At 38.0% G+C, this 15,308-nt stretch overlaps 1 protein-coding gene and 1 long non-coding RNA gene across 2 annotated transcripts in view; one reads left to right on the forward strand and one right to left on the reverse strand.

The window, feature by feature from the left end:
• LOC122805016 overlaps positions 1-10,734 on the reverse strand; it is a 269,410-nt gene extending 258,676 nt beyond the window's left edge. Inside the window, exon 1 of the long non-coding RNA XR_006365262.1 lies at positions 10,356-10,734. This is a non-coding gene — a long non-coding RNA (uncharacterized LOC122805016). The remainder of the gene's footprint in view (positions 1-10,355) is intronic.
• PJVK (pejvakin) overlaps positions 1-15,308 on the forward strand; it is a 332,562-nt gene that overhangs the window by 262,407 nt on the left and 54,847 nt on the right. Inside the window, exon 4 of the mRNA XM_044075272.1 lies at positions 11,539-11,656. Within this exon, the coding sequence (XP_043931207.1) occupies positions 11,539-11,656 (118 nt within the window). The remainder of the gene's footprint in view (positions 1-11,538; positions 11,657-15,308) is intronic.

The following is a 15,308-nucleotide window of genomic DNA, read 5'->3' on the forward strand; positions in this document are numbered from 1 at the left end:
TGTTTTTGCCAAAGGGGATGACTATACACTTTTTGGCGTTTAGCTTGAGGCCATGGCTCTGGCACTAGTTGTCTGTTTCTATGAGGCCCTTTTGGAGAATGCTTGTGTCAGCTGGAGAGTCGATTATGGTGCCCAGTTTGCAGTCATCTGCGAACTTGGTCAGCCACAGTCCTTCCGTGTTGGCCTGTACCTCTGAGAAATATATACCGAACAAGAGAGGTCCCAGGACTGAGCCTTGTGGGATGCCACTTGTAACTGGTTTGGAGTCTGACATGGCTCCAGCAATTCTAACCATGTGGGTTCTGTCCTTGAGCCAGTTTGCAACCCATCTAGTGACATAGGGGTTTATATTTAAGCTGGTGAGCTTATCTATAATGCCCGAGTGGGGTATTGTATCGAAGGCTTTTGCGAGGTCCAGGTAGGCTGTGTGGACCACCTTCCCTTCGTCAATGGCCTTGGTGACTGTTTCAAAGAAGTCGACCAGGTTTAAGAGGCAGGATCTGCCCTTAACAAAACCGAACTGGGTAGGATCCAGTGTCTGTAGGTCCCCAATATCTTTATTTATGATGTCCATGATGATCCTTTCCATAGCTTTGCAGACCAAGCTAGTCAGGCTTATAGGGCGATAGTTTCCAGGGTCCGTTGAGGCACCACCTTTGTGGAGAGGGACCACTGTTGCTGTACGCCACTCTTTGGGTACATATCCTGTAGTAAGGCTGAGACTGAACAGCAGTTTTATGTTTGGGTTTAGCTCTTCTTGGAGTTCATGTAGGACGCAGCCCGGGACACCGTCTGGTCCCATTGATGCTGTGTTTTTTGCTTTGGAGAGGGTGGCTCTTACCTGAGCATCTGAGATGTCAGGGGGGCAGCACTCTGCTGGGATAGATATTTGCCCTTTTGGTGGGGGGTGTGTTTGCGCTGAACCTGTCAGCTAGGATGTTGGCAATGTCTGTGGGTTTGGTGTATTTTTTGTCATTTTGGACTAATTCTGAGTATATCTGGGAATTCCCACCCAGGTTCCTAACATAACTAAAGAAATCCTTGTGATTATCCTTAGTGTCCTGTGCAATTTTTCTCTCAAAGCTGGCCTTAGATGATTTTATGAGTGCCCCTAGTTTTTTGCTATTACTGATCAGAAATGCCTTCCCTTTTTGGGATTTTGCTCTATCATGTAGTAGCTTCCTCCTTCTATTGTATAGTTTGTTTATGGCTGGGGTCCACCAGACAGGACGTCTGCCTTTGGAGGATTGGGTCTTGGTTTTATTTGGAATTGCATGATCCATGCATTCCTGAAGGTGCTCATAGAATGCGTTTATAAAGGATTCTGTGGTCTGGGCCATATTTTCCACAGGCCCGGGGGCTTTGAAGGATTCCACCTCGGTTTTGAGGAGTGTGAAATTTGCTTTAGAGAAGTTTTTCACTGTGGTTTTCTGGGCAGGGGGTGGGGTCAGGATGTGAATATCCAGTGAGATCAGTTTATGGTCTGATCTTACCAGTGAGGGATACACTTCTGGTCTGGAGCATAGAGTCCCCATGTTGGTGATGATCAGGTCCAGTATGTTTTTCCCTCTTGTGGGAGTGGTAACAATTTGTTCCATAGCATTTGAGTTTATGAATTCTAGGAACCTTTGGGCTAGGGTGTTGGAGCTAGAGTAATGCTCCCAGTCTATGTTTGGGTAGTTGAAGTCACCCAATATAATGGTGTTTGGAGAGACCTTCATATTTTCCAGTGTTCTCAGGAAGGCCGAGTGGGGTTCCTGGGTTTGGGAGGGTGGTCTGTAGCAGGCTATAAACTGGAAGGCAGTTTTACCCACTGTTAGTTGCACATGGATAGTCTCTGATGCTCGTGCTTTGCCACCAACCTGGAGGTGTGGGTATCTTTGATGAATATCGATACTCCCCCTCCTTTTGTGGTTCGGTCCAAGTTTTGGGGATGAAAAGCATGGTATGAGGTATAACCTGGTAGTGCTGGGGTGCTCTCAGGAGCCCTGAACCAGGTTTCTGTTACTGCACAGATATCGATGTTCTCCATGCTAAGGAGAGTTTTGAGTGCATGCATCTTGAGGTTTAGACTTCTGGCATTGAGTAGCATTACTCTTAGTTTCTTATCCCTTGTGATACCTATGGAGGTGGGTTTGTCTTTTGAGCCTTACCTAAAAAAGGCACTATGGGGGTAGCAAGAGCCTTTGCCAATATCCGAAAGCCCAGGGGTGACAGGTGCAAGCCGTCCCTAACGAAGCATCATGGCTTGTCGAGCATATCATCCCAGGCTGACAGGCATTGGATCCCCTTTGAATGACACCAATACTTAAGCCAATTGTTGAAATTGATCATCTTGTCTTCATATTGTGGCATCATTCTTGGTGAGGGTAAGATATTACTCAAGGTCAGGGTCATACCGGCCTGGGATACATGCTCAGAGAGCTCCTCTATGTCTCTTTTCATGTAGTCCAGGGAGGTACGTCTCAGGTCATTCACACCAGCATGGACAATGACTGAGTCATATTTGTACTTGCCTTGGAGTGACCTGAGTGCTTGTGTTATGTGGCGGATCCTAGTGCCCAACAGGCTGCTCACCGTGACCTTCTCCTTGTTCAGCCTGGTGAGTGGGACGTCAGTGTGCCTGATGATAGAGTCACCTATTACAAGTGTATCAGGTGTGTTGTTTAGCCTTAAGGGCTGTGACTGTTCGGCACACTGGCTTTGTGAGATATGTGTTGCATGTGTTTTGTTTTGGGGTAGTGGTTGCTTGGGTGTCTGCTTTGGAGGTCTCTGCTGCTTAGGCAGATCTTTATTTAGAGCCTCCGAGTATGTTTTTCTGTGATTATGTGTTTGGTTTGCTGTCGTGGTAGGTCTATGTGAGACTGGAATTGTAGTGAGTGTGGTTTCCTTCTCCTCCTGACTGGTTATACCAGTACTGAATTGAGAGAGCTTAGCCTCCAGTTTGACTATATGGTTGCATCTCTCACATGTGTCGGAATTTGTTGGGAGGAGGAGAGGGTTGTCTGTGTACATGAGGCAGTTGTAACATTGCCTCAAGATTCCCAGATTCACCAGCTGGACCAGAGAGGAGATTGACAATTGACCTTTGGACATGCTAGAATAATATTGGGAATTCCTTTATAATTGAAAACAAGGGTCAATGGGGAGTGAGGGTGTAGTGCTTTTAATTTTTAGTGCTGACTTATATAATTGCTTTAGTGAGCAAGTGCCAGGTAACTTAAGTGCAATGTGTTACAGGTAACTTAAATGCAAAAACGACAAACAGTAACTTTCTTTCAAGTGAAACAAGGAAATAAGTACAGTAAGCAATGCAGATATCACTAGGGATCCACAGAAGCGCTGAGAAGCCACGTTTTAGGTGGAATTAGCGTTCCAGGGAAATAACAAGCAAGCAAACAAACAACAAGCATACAAACAAAGCTAGATTCAACAGGCCTGGATCTAGTCTATGTTACAGCAAACAAGGTGTACCAATTTCAGTAAGAAACAGTTCAAATATGCAGGCACTATAAACCTTTAACCAGAAATTCCCAGCTCAGAAGGGCAGAGTCCAGCCTCTCCTCCCACAAGAGTGCAGACCACGAACCTTCTTAATGTAAAATAACTGGCCTGAAGCCCAAGTGCTTAAATCAGAACTAATACACTTTAAGAATAACAGACACTGATCTCTCAATCAGCAGTTCCCAACTTAGAAGGATGAAAGCTACCTGTCCTGCCACCACAGTGCATGCCACAAACCTTCCTAATGTAAAACAACTGGTCTGAAGCCCAAGTGCTTAATCCAAAAGACGTAGAATGATAGCTACACTTTAATCAAGTTACTACCAAGCAGTAATAAATACAATTGAATACTTTAAAGAATGCCTGGATTAGTGCTCAAGTTATACAAACAAAGCTAGATTCAGCAGGCCTGGATCTAGTCTATGCTACAGCAAACAAGGTGTACCAATTTCAGAAGAAGCAGTTCAAATATGCATGCACTATAAGCCTTTAACTAGAAATTTCCAGCTCAAAAGGGCAGAGTCCAGCCTCTCCTCCCACAAGAGTGCAGACCACGAACCCTCTTAATGTAAAATAACTGGCCTGAAAGCCCAAGTGTTGTCACTGTACTACCTGGAACAAAATAATGACGCTAGCCATATGCATCTGGCATACCAAATTATAGGTTCTCCTGCAGCATGTGCCCACAGAAGACCTTCTCATTCTCTTCTATATTATTTCATACCACTAAGTATAAGCTAGTTCCCAAATATTTAGTAAGAAGAAGCATCAGCAGTAATTTTACACTTTCCATTGTGAGCCCTTTCTTGCACTCCTTAATACCTAAATAGGAGTCATCAGTTTTATGAAACAATGCCTTGCAAAGCTGATAAGGAATTGTAATTTTATCTTGAACATCAAGCCTTATATACATGAAAGCTCATCTCAGTAAGAAAAAACTTACTCTGATATCTGGAGATACTCATTTTATTTGAGCTGGGAAATTATTCATGACAATATCTCAAAGCAGTTGCATTTCTCTGTTCTGTTGGGTACAGTTTCAAAGTTCTTCAAGTTTCTTGAAAGAAGCCATAAGACTTCCAGATCTTTCTCTAGCAAATCCTTGCATTCTTGTAATCTCTGCTCATTGTGTTGGCTAAATGCATTAATTTTGCAATTTTTATACTGAATGAATTTGTCACACTTATGCTAATTTAATAACATTTTCTGAAGTCTCCCTGGATCTTTGTGAAGAGATGTCTTGAAAATGTTTTGTACTGGTTTATGAGCAGATTCTATCATAACTGACTTACAGTAAATATTATGGGTTTTCTGACAACCAAAGACAATTGCTAAAATTTCTTTCTGGGTAACTATGAATATATTGCCTGAGCCTCTGTCAAAACCCTTGATCCATGTTCTACTGACAACATTCTTGCAGTGACACTTCACCAAGCCATCGTTGAGTGACATCAGCTTGAAGGTTAAGAGACATTATAAAACTTTAGGTTAGAAGCCTAGCAAGTTATGTTAAAATTTCAAAGTTCTGTTCTGTTCTTATGACCAAAATCCAAAATCAAATATCCTATTGAATGAAGTAAGAGCTAACAAATGTTGCTTTGACAAATCATGTGTCTACCAGTTATTAAACAAAATACACACACACACACACACATATATATATATATATATATATATATATATATATATATATATATATATATACATACATATACATATACATACACATACACATACACACACACACACACACTGTGACATTCCCCCTGGGCCAGTAATCAAGTAGCCTGAATCCTCACCACTGACACCAGTGAGGGAAGTTCACTTGGAACAAATATAGATACACACAATATTTCCAGATGCAGCTCTCTGCACCAAGCACAATTTCCCTTATGCTCACACAGGGAACACACTCAAATGGAGGCTGGGTTTCTTTCTCTCCCTGTCGGTCACAGTAAGACTTCCCACTAGCACAGCTGTAGAGTTGAGTCCTCAGCCGAGTGTCCAAGCCAAGTCCTCCACCACCCTCTCTGTGAAACCAGTGCTCTGTGTCCCTGTACACACACACACACACACACACACACACACACACACACACACACACACACACACACACACACACACACACACACACACACACACACCTGGGAAAGGCTGGCACAGATTTACTTGCCCTGCTACCCTTTGCCCAAACTATAAGGTAGTTACAGCCATCAGACACTCCAAAGCCAGCTACTCTAAGGCTCTTACAAGGTTACCTAATTATACTGAGTGAAATTAATATACAAATAGTAGTGTTTGACCAATGTGGCAAGGATCTCAGGAGTGGCCACAGTGTCACTAAATAAATATAAGTACTCTCAAAGGTTGAAATATTCTCTAAAAGACCAGCCACAATGAAAAGTTTAAATATATTTAATAATAAATAATAAAATAACATGAAAATACTAAATATCTATTTAGAATAAACACCAGAGATTCAGTCACAGGAGATATTAAAATAACACAGATGAACCAATTCACACAGATACAGAAAAACAGTACTTGAAACCATTTCAACACTTCCACCCTTCCAGGGTAGAAATTAGTTTGCTGCTAAGGGCAATAGAGCAGGATTCCTAGTCCTTGTTTTCCCAGACATTTTGTCTCTGGCTGCAATCAGAATTGTAAGATACAATTGTTATGGCCTATTGGGTAATTTAATTTCAAACTATTTTTCAAAGTTAGCTGGACTGAGATTAACCTCTTCTCTTCCAGTATCCTTTGTTACAATATATTAATTTCCACAGTTACAATACAATCTGACATACAGGTGTATTTATTTTTCTGTCCAGCAGGACCCACTGTTGGTACATTTTTTAACACAAGCAACTTTGCAAATGCAATTTCAACACAAGCACCTGTAAAAATCAGGTTAATATACAAATGACATATAATTCTTTACAAAACTCCAGCTAGCTATGCTGGCCTATGTTACAGATCCACTGCCCTACTTCTCCTGGCATAGCTGGCAATACCTCACATTGTCACACACAAACATACCTAAAACATCATGCAAAACTATTATTTTTATGTAACTTTGGTAGACAGTATGGTCATCTACCAAAGTTACATAAAAATAGAATGGATCCACTTGGTAGACCCATAGTGGCTGCAACTAAATAATTTCTACATAATATTGGTATAGTTTTGGATGATTTTTTACTGCCTTATGTACAAAAACTAGACTCTTATATTAAGGATACTTTTGATTTTCTCAGTAAAGTTTCCTTGATTAATTGGAATTCTAGAATGCATTGGGTGACCTTGGATGTCACTAGTTTGTATACTAACATCAAGCATGCTGACCATATTACAACTCTGCATTCTATTATGGAAGATTGTCCCTTATCAAACTATGTGATTGAGTGGATAGAATTTAGTTTGACTAACAATTATTTCTCTTTTAATGAACAGATTTTAATCAGTTACAAGGTACAGCCATGGGGTACCTTTTGCCCCCACTTATGCCAACTTATTTATGGCTATGTTTGAAAGGGAATCTATTTACCAACATGATTTTTTTTAAAAAGTATGCGATAAAATACTATAGGTACATCGATGATCTTATTTTTATTTGTCAATATGGCATAGAGGTAGTACAGGATTTTGTTGCTGATTTACGACATAACCAATATAATTTGTCCTTTGATGGCCTACAATTTGGAAAATAAATTGATTTTTGGATGTACATCTTGTGGGCACTGATAGGGATGAGATTTTTACCTCAGTGTTTAGAAAGTTTCAAGATGGGGGGCAATTCTTACATGGCTCCAGTTTTCATCCAGTTCATCAAATTAATTCCTTACCTTATGGGGAATTGTTGCAACTTCATAGAATTTGTAATAATATTGATGATTTATCTAAAGCTATTTTTGAATGTTTTTTAAGAGAGGGTATTGTGTTTTTACTATCTTTGATGCTTTGGATAAAATTTACAAGAGTTATGAGCCTGAATATAATAAATTGAATCATGTGAGATATATACATGGTAGTAAGAATACACAATTGCAAGATAACCTATATGTGGTTATGACTTATAATATTCTTAGTGAACAGATCCAAGAAGAGGTTGAATATTATTGGAAAGTTTTGTTAAGAGATGAAACGATAAAAAAGTTATTGAATTATCATCCTATTTTTTCTTATAAAAGAGGAGCCAGTTTAGCTGATAAATTAATAAAATCTTATTTTATTGCCCCTGATAAAAGTTTAATAGAGAATCCATGAGGCAGTGGAGCATTCCCCTGTGGGAAATGTAATGTTTGTGGTTTAGTGGTTCAAACTTTTGATAAAATTCGAGGAAAGAATTTCACTGTTTTGGGGAATTTTTCATGTACTACTGAGGGGATTGTATATGCTTTACGTTGTCCTTGTAATCTAGTTTATATAGGTGAAAGTAAAAGAATGTTCAAGTGTTGAGTGCAGGAATATGTTAGAGATATTAAAAAATGTAAAGTAGAAAGTTCTATTACTGTCCATTTTAAAGAATGTCACAATAGTGACTATAAATTATTACAAGCTACTATTTAAGTAAAAAAAAATTTGTAAAGGTAGGTGATGAAACTGCGTTAAAAATAAATTGCTGTTTAAAGAATCTTTATTTATTCTTAAATATAATACTCTGGTTCCATATGGTCTTAATTGTGAAATTAATTGGAAGTATTTGATTTAATTGTTTCTTTTAATTGATTAATTAATTGATTGTAAGTAGTATTTAAGGGGAGTGTTTTAGTACTTGTGCACATACTTCTTGAAGACTGTTGAAGTCGAGGCGCTAAAATTTATGAATTAATTGGGATCCTGTTTGTTGTTTCTGTGTGTTGTTTTTGATGCTTACACTAACACCCAGGTTGGCTACATCCTCAGCAGATTGTCCTCATTGTCTAAACCAGCTTACTAATGAGAGTCAGTACAGTGAAGGTCAGGCCTTGAAAAAGTTTCACTGTGTATAACAATGCATGTAATGCTGCCAGCCAAAGATCCACTTCCCCTTCCAACCCACTTGTGACAGCCTCTGTCAGCAGGATATTAGCCAGCTCACCATGCTCACCGCACTTCCCTTCCATTCATCAGGGTGGCCTTATCCAGGGTATACATGCTAGAAGTTGAAGGTAGGAGCAGAAAACAAGCAGCTAATAGTCAGTTCGCAGCATGCCAAGGTAAACAAAAATAAATAAATTAATAATAAGTTTCACCTTGAATTCATTGTGATTAAAGTGTATGGACTGGACAGAAGTTGATGATTAGTTCTATTAATGATATCTCTTATAGACAGTTTCTTGCTTTTCCAGCTATGAAAAACCCAGTCCTATTTGGTCTTGTCTTTCTTTGTAAAACCAGTAGCTTTACAAGCATCTGCACTAGGGATCAAAATCTACACCAACAAATTAACAAGACATACTGTTAGATAAAGAGCTAACTCAATGTATCCACGTCCTATGGAACAAGTTACCACTACATGTCAAACAAAGTAATTCTTTGACTACTTTCTAGGCGAGTCTTAATAAATGGATGGTTAGACATAAATTTACACCAGGATTGTAATGTACAGCCCTGCTTATTTGGGAGATAAGCACAATTAAGTGTATAAAGAGGGAGACATGAACTTTTATGTGTGTCTGCATAAAGGTGTATATGGCAGAAGCTTAACTAGAGTGGGGTGAAGTGGCTGCTCCCCCAGGTGTAAGGTATTAGGGGTATGATTGTCAAATGCTTTGTTTTGCTCCACAATATAGAGTTGAGAGGCACCAGAACATGGAGTGTCACTGGTCACCAGATGAGACAGATAGACTATTCTATATGGCTAGGCATCTTATAGTCCTCATGAGCACTTGCCTTGACTTGTTCTTGTGTGTTTTGGAGCTTCTTAGGCAAAACATAAGGTAAATAGAAATGGATAAAAATCAGTTATTAAGAATGAGGAAGTAGAAAGAAACTGTCATATCAACAATGTAAAATAAAGTAGAATGCATAAATGTCATATCAATTAAGATGCCAGGGCTTGCTACATATGTATCTGTCCTAGAGAGTTCATCAATATATTGCAAATGAAAATAATACCAGTCTACACTGTGGAAGAGAAATCAGAGTTAGAGAAATGGAGCATTAAGAAGGGCAAAATACACCAGAAATTATTTTATTTTACGCTGTTAATAACACGTCTTGAAGATGTATTTAAGATGAAATTATATTGTGCACTTTATATTCCTCTCTACTACATATAACCTTTTGGTTGAGTGGGGTTAAAGCACTAAATAAATAATTAAATAAATGAATAATGCATTAATAAGAACATCTCCAAATAGAAAAATATATTGAATCCCTATTGTTTCTCTAACAATATTAATTGGTCTTCTGGCTGACTCCAATTACCCATAGAACAAGTGCAGTGAACCTCTTTTTTGACTTGTCTAACCTACTATAGGCATATGGCATGCTCAAATACCACTGCCTTACTTATAGTCTTTCTCAGGTCACCTTCTTTTGCAGTGTCACCTTTGGACTGGCAGCATACCTAGCTGCCTGTAACTGATAATATTTTTACTGGTATTTCAAAAGATGACCTCAATGTATTCTACACTTAATTTATTTTTATATGAATGATACTTTCATTTTTATTTTACTGAAACCTCAGTAAAACTCACATCCCGATTTCCCAATTATGTTCACACTTTCAGAACTGGTTTGTTATCAATGGTTAATTATTAACATTAAAGGAAACAATTATTAACAAGAAATCAAACAAAGGCAGTAGTCTTTATCCCTAAACAACAAAGAACTGAATTAATTCTTTTACAGTGCTTACTCACAGTGCTTACTCCCTGAAGCTTCCGAATAGAGCTCGTCTATCCCTGTGAATAGTTTGTGATCAATTTGGTCTTTTCTCTTCCTTCGTTTCACATACATGCACGTGTTTATTAAAAAAATAGCAGATTACTTGAATGCTTCTTTCATCTCTGTGATTTGCTCAGTGCCCCTGACAACTCATTGTGTGTTTTCTACTATCATCCTTTAACTTGTTGCGTGTTTCTGTTGTCATCCTCTAACTGTAGCACCCCAGTAACAGTACCACAACAAAGTCGGCAGCTGCCCTAGTAATGAGCAATTTATATTGTCAAAGTATTCTTTGACAATAGACACCTTAATTTTCTCCACACTAAATCAGTGTATCTTAACCATGAGCCCAGATCCAACTTACATGCAGTCTACTTGGCTAAAGAAATCCTGATGAACCGTACCTCACCAATTGTATGTAGACAGTGGTGCGTGCTGTTCCCAGAATGCAGCTCTGCTTCACATGTGACCACTGTTGACGGCAAAGAGCTCCTTTACTCTTTCCTCAGTCTTACCTTGTTTCTGATTGACATTTACTTAACTAAGTTTGCTACATTTACATTTATCTTGCAATGGTATCTGCCTAGTTACATAATAGTGTGTACGGTTGTCTGACTAAATTGACATTATATTGTACTTGTGTTTCTGCTGCAGGTCATTAATTGCATTTTCTGTTGCTTTGTATTTTATAATATTATGCTGTACTGTGCTGTGTTGCTTGTGAAAGAAGTAATAGTTCATCTTGTTCTAGTTCTTGCAATACTTATGAAATGCAATCTCTCTTAAGTGAACCTTCCTCTGTAAAAAAGTTGCTCTGTATGTGGCAGTAAAATAAAAGACTACGTAAATGTCTTTTTCTATGGGAATATTTACTGGGTAATGAAAAAAAGAAGGAAGCGAAATTCATTACAGTATAGACAGATACTTGTTGAAACATTTTCTATGCTTCATATACAGAACAGCTTTTCTTCTGTGATTGCTTTGCCCATTCACTTTTTTTAACAAGATCAGTAAATGATGAGAAACCATAGTTACATCTGAAACTTAAATATTTCAGCTTAAGTTCCTGCTGTCATTTGTTTTTCTTGTAAAACAGCTCTCAGAATGAGTTTACCTATTTTCTTTTTGCTATTCTAATTATTATCATTTGTTTTTCAGTTTCAGATTGACGATGGACGAAATCACAAAGGACGTGATAAAGCTATCATCATCCCTGCACATACAACTATTGCATTCAGTGTATTTGAGATTTATGTGCGATTAGATAGTCGTCTTGGTATGTAGTTTATTATAAAATATTAAGTGTTATTTTCATTAGGTTTAGAATTTATTTTATAATTTTCCTTCATGTTTTGACTAAAAACCAACAAAACAACTAACAAACTAAAAACAACAAAGCACATCCATGAGAATTAGCTTCCTCAAACAAAGTAAACAAAATTGTCGAGACTTAAAACCATTTAATAACACTCTAAAGTAACAAAAATAATAACAAAGGTTCAAATATACAAGTATCAATAAATGCTTTCATCTTGTTGAAATTACAAGACTTCTTCAGAAAATTTCCACTCAACTACTTTAAAATACTAAATAGTAGTGATCACCTGATCCAATTAAGAGTACTGTCAAGAGAAAAAACTTAAAGTAAGAGTGAATACCATTATCAAAATAACTTGAATAGTCAGCTTGCCTGCTGATGTAAAGTCTTTTCAGAGCATTAAAAATTAAAAAAATGAAACGTAACCCTATCTACATAAAGATTTAAGCTTTAAAATACTTGAAATTGAGGTTGTTTCATTGAGTCCTGGCCAGTGGTCCGCATTCAAGGTCAGTTGCCATTAGAGTTCTTTTACCTCCAAGAGGAGATGCCAAAGACCACCCCTAGGGTTTTTAATCACTTGTTTGGCAACTACAAATTTAAAAGAATGGTCTTTAATATCCCTTGCAGCACACTAACACAGCTCACCTTCTGATTGATTTAAAATGTTTTGTAATGAAGTTGAACTTTGGTTGGCTTTTTAAGGAACTACCATCAATGTTTGATGCTCTACAAATTTCAAGCACATTTAATCCCCCCCAAATCTGACACTATTGTTATTTTATTGGATGTGTGAATTAGATTTTAGGAAAATGACTGAGAAGAGGCAAAGGAGTAGTGCAGACAACTTGACCAAAAGTGAACGTACCAAACTACATGACATGAAAAACTCTGGACTAAGATTTATGAAGCTGGATAAAGGAGGGGGCTTGGTGGAAATTATCCAAAGTGAATACATTGATCACATGAAGCTATTTTAAAGCTTAAATCTTCTGTTTCCTTTCTGAGAGCACAATATAAATAAGCTTTATAGTAATATCATAATTATGCATGAGTGGTACTAGACTGTACTTATGAAATATAAGGATTTTCCATTAGTAGCATATGCTGCAGTATTTTATTGTTGTTGCAAAACTATATTACAAAAAAAGTGGTATGAGCCATATTTTGCCCAGAAGTTTGCCTATTATTTTTCTGGACATTTTTTTTGTGCCACTTGTCCTCTCCAGCATTAATACTTGACATGTATAATTCATGGATTATTCCATATCACAAGTTATCTGAGTGAAAGAGGCTATTTACTTGTTTTTTTTTTCACTCATTTGCTTATTAACTGGTAAATGGGCTTTTCCAAAGATTCGCTTCTAGCATGACCTCCGGGCTTAAGGCAAGAAACTTTATGTATAACTTTATGAAATTTAGAACACAGACAGAACCTTTCAAAACATACAGATCTGAGACTGGACCCACATGAGAGAATCAAACAAAATGTGGATATGTGGTATCTTGAAAGGTGTTTGTGTGGTCCTTTATCTTTGGGAAGTCTGCTAGCTCCCATCCCAGTAACAGCTGCAGTCATATTTAGCTTTCAGATACATTGAAAATTTAGATTTAGATTTAGAAACTGTTGAATATTTTCTCACTTTTGATATAAACAAACAGGAGAAGGTATAGTCTTCCTGAAGATACTTTCAACATCTCCCACTTTGAAGGATGGCCTAATTACTGATAATGTACCTCCTTGGTTGTCAAAGGACATAAGAATGCCCTTCTATATTGTGCAGTTTATAAACAAAGGGATTGTATTTAGATCTAAGGATGTTATTGTTTCCCTTTACTCAGCCCTCATTAGGCCAGTTATTATGTATAATGCCCCCTTTGAATGCCTGAAATGAAACTGGAATGCCCACAGAGTTACCGTACTAAAAGGATACAATGCCTAAACAACATATCCTACATGGACGAACTCAAAACTTGTCACTATACTTAGTATCCTCCAAACTGCTGAAAAGAGATCTGTGTCTGCCATACAAGCCATCCTCCAAGCCATTATTGATGGATTTACTGCACATCAGCAAGTCAAATGGCATCATAAATTCTTGGTCTAGGGATCTAAACCTCAGCTACAACATCATGGTTTGGATGGACAGGTATATCCAGTAGTGAAGCAAGGGCAGGATGTAGAGAGGTAACAGCCCAGGGAGCAAAGTGTTGCAGGGAGCAATCAGCCGATGATGTTATACTGGCTTTTAATAGCCGATATTGCATTTGATGTCAAATCTAATCACTGTAGAGTCCTGTGAGTTGTTGAAACTGTATCAGCTACTTGATAAATTGTAGTAAACAGTTTGCTACAGTTTAAAAGTAAAAAAAAAATAATTTTTTCACTTTTTCTTTTTTTTAACTAAAACCTTAGCACTGTAACGTTCCATACAAGCAGGGTACAAACTGTAACAACTGTTTGCTATAGTTTAAAAATAATTTTAAAAAAAAACTAAAACATTAGCACTGTAGTGATCCATGCAGGCAGGGTATAAACAGTAGCAACTGTATGCTACGTTTGTATCAAGCAGTTTTCTATGGGTTTAAAAAGCATTTTTTTTAACTAAAACTTGAGAGCTGAAGTGTCCCATGCAGGCAGGTATAAAGTGTAGCACCTGTTTGCTACATTCATAGCAAATAGTTTGCTACAGTTTAAAAGAAGAAATTTTTTTTTCTTATTTTTTTAATAAAACATATTAAAGAAGGGTTGGGGTGGGGGCACAGAAGTGAGACCTGAATGACTTGGCCTGGAGGGAGGTGTCATGCATCTGGCCACCTGGTTGGTGTGCCAGTAGAAGGAATGTCATTTGTTTTCTTTTTTTGTTGTGGGGGGTGCGTAATTCTAATTGTATTAAGCTAATCATTTATGGCTTATTACAGTGAAGTGATTTTTTTGCTCTTCACTTGAAGAACTAAAGAGGTGGGGTGCTGGTTCAGAACATCAACCCAGGGTGTTAACTGAACCATAAGTTTCTGGGTGTAACTCCCAGAGGATACCACTGCTCTGGAACAGACTCACCATCCACATAAAACAAAGTTCATCCCTGTCCATATTCAAGTGCAACTTGGATCTATGGATGGGTATTAGAAAACTTACCCCAGGACTGCCCCCTTTAATACTAATGGACAAATGCTTTATCACATGCATGATTCCCCTTAAATTATCTGTGGCATGATCCCAGGTATTCTCACTAAGGGTGATATATAATTATTGACCATGGGATGGGTAAGGCCAAGCTAACATAGGTTATTTCAAGCGCCAATAGGATAATTGGCTAGGCTTAAAATGGTGCACTAGGGCAGCTAGCCTAGTACTTACCTATGAACCTAAGTTTTCAGCCTTGATTGCCATGGGGAGAAGTGGCATGAATAAAGCTCATTAATGTGTGTGGGAGTCTGTTCCACAGCAGCAGTATCCTGTGCAAAATATACCTGTCCCTCCTGTTGATGTTGTAGAAGAGGTTTCAATGCCTAGACTGAATATTTCTGATTGCATTTGATTTGCTTTATGTGCAGTAAATCTATCAGTAATGGGTCAGATAATGCCATGTATGCCAGACACAGGTCA

This window comes from Protopterus annectens, chromosome 6.part0, assembly GCF_019279795.1.
Source record: "Protopterus annectens isolate FY-2018-M chromosome 6.part0, PAN1.0, whole genome shotgun sequence".
NCBI lineage: Eukaryota > Metazoa > Chordata > Ceratodontiformes > Protopteridae > Protopterus > Protopterus annectens.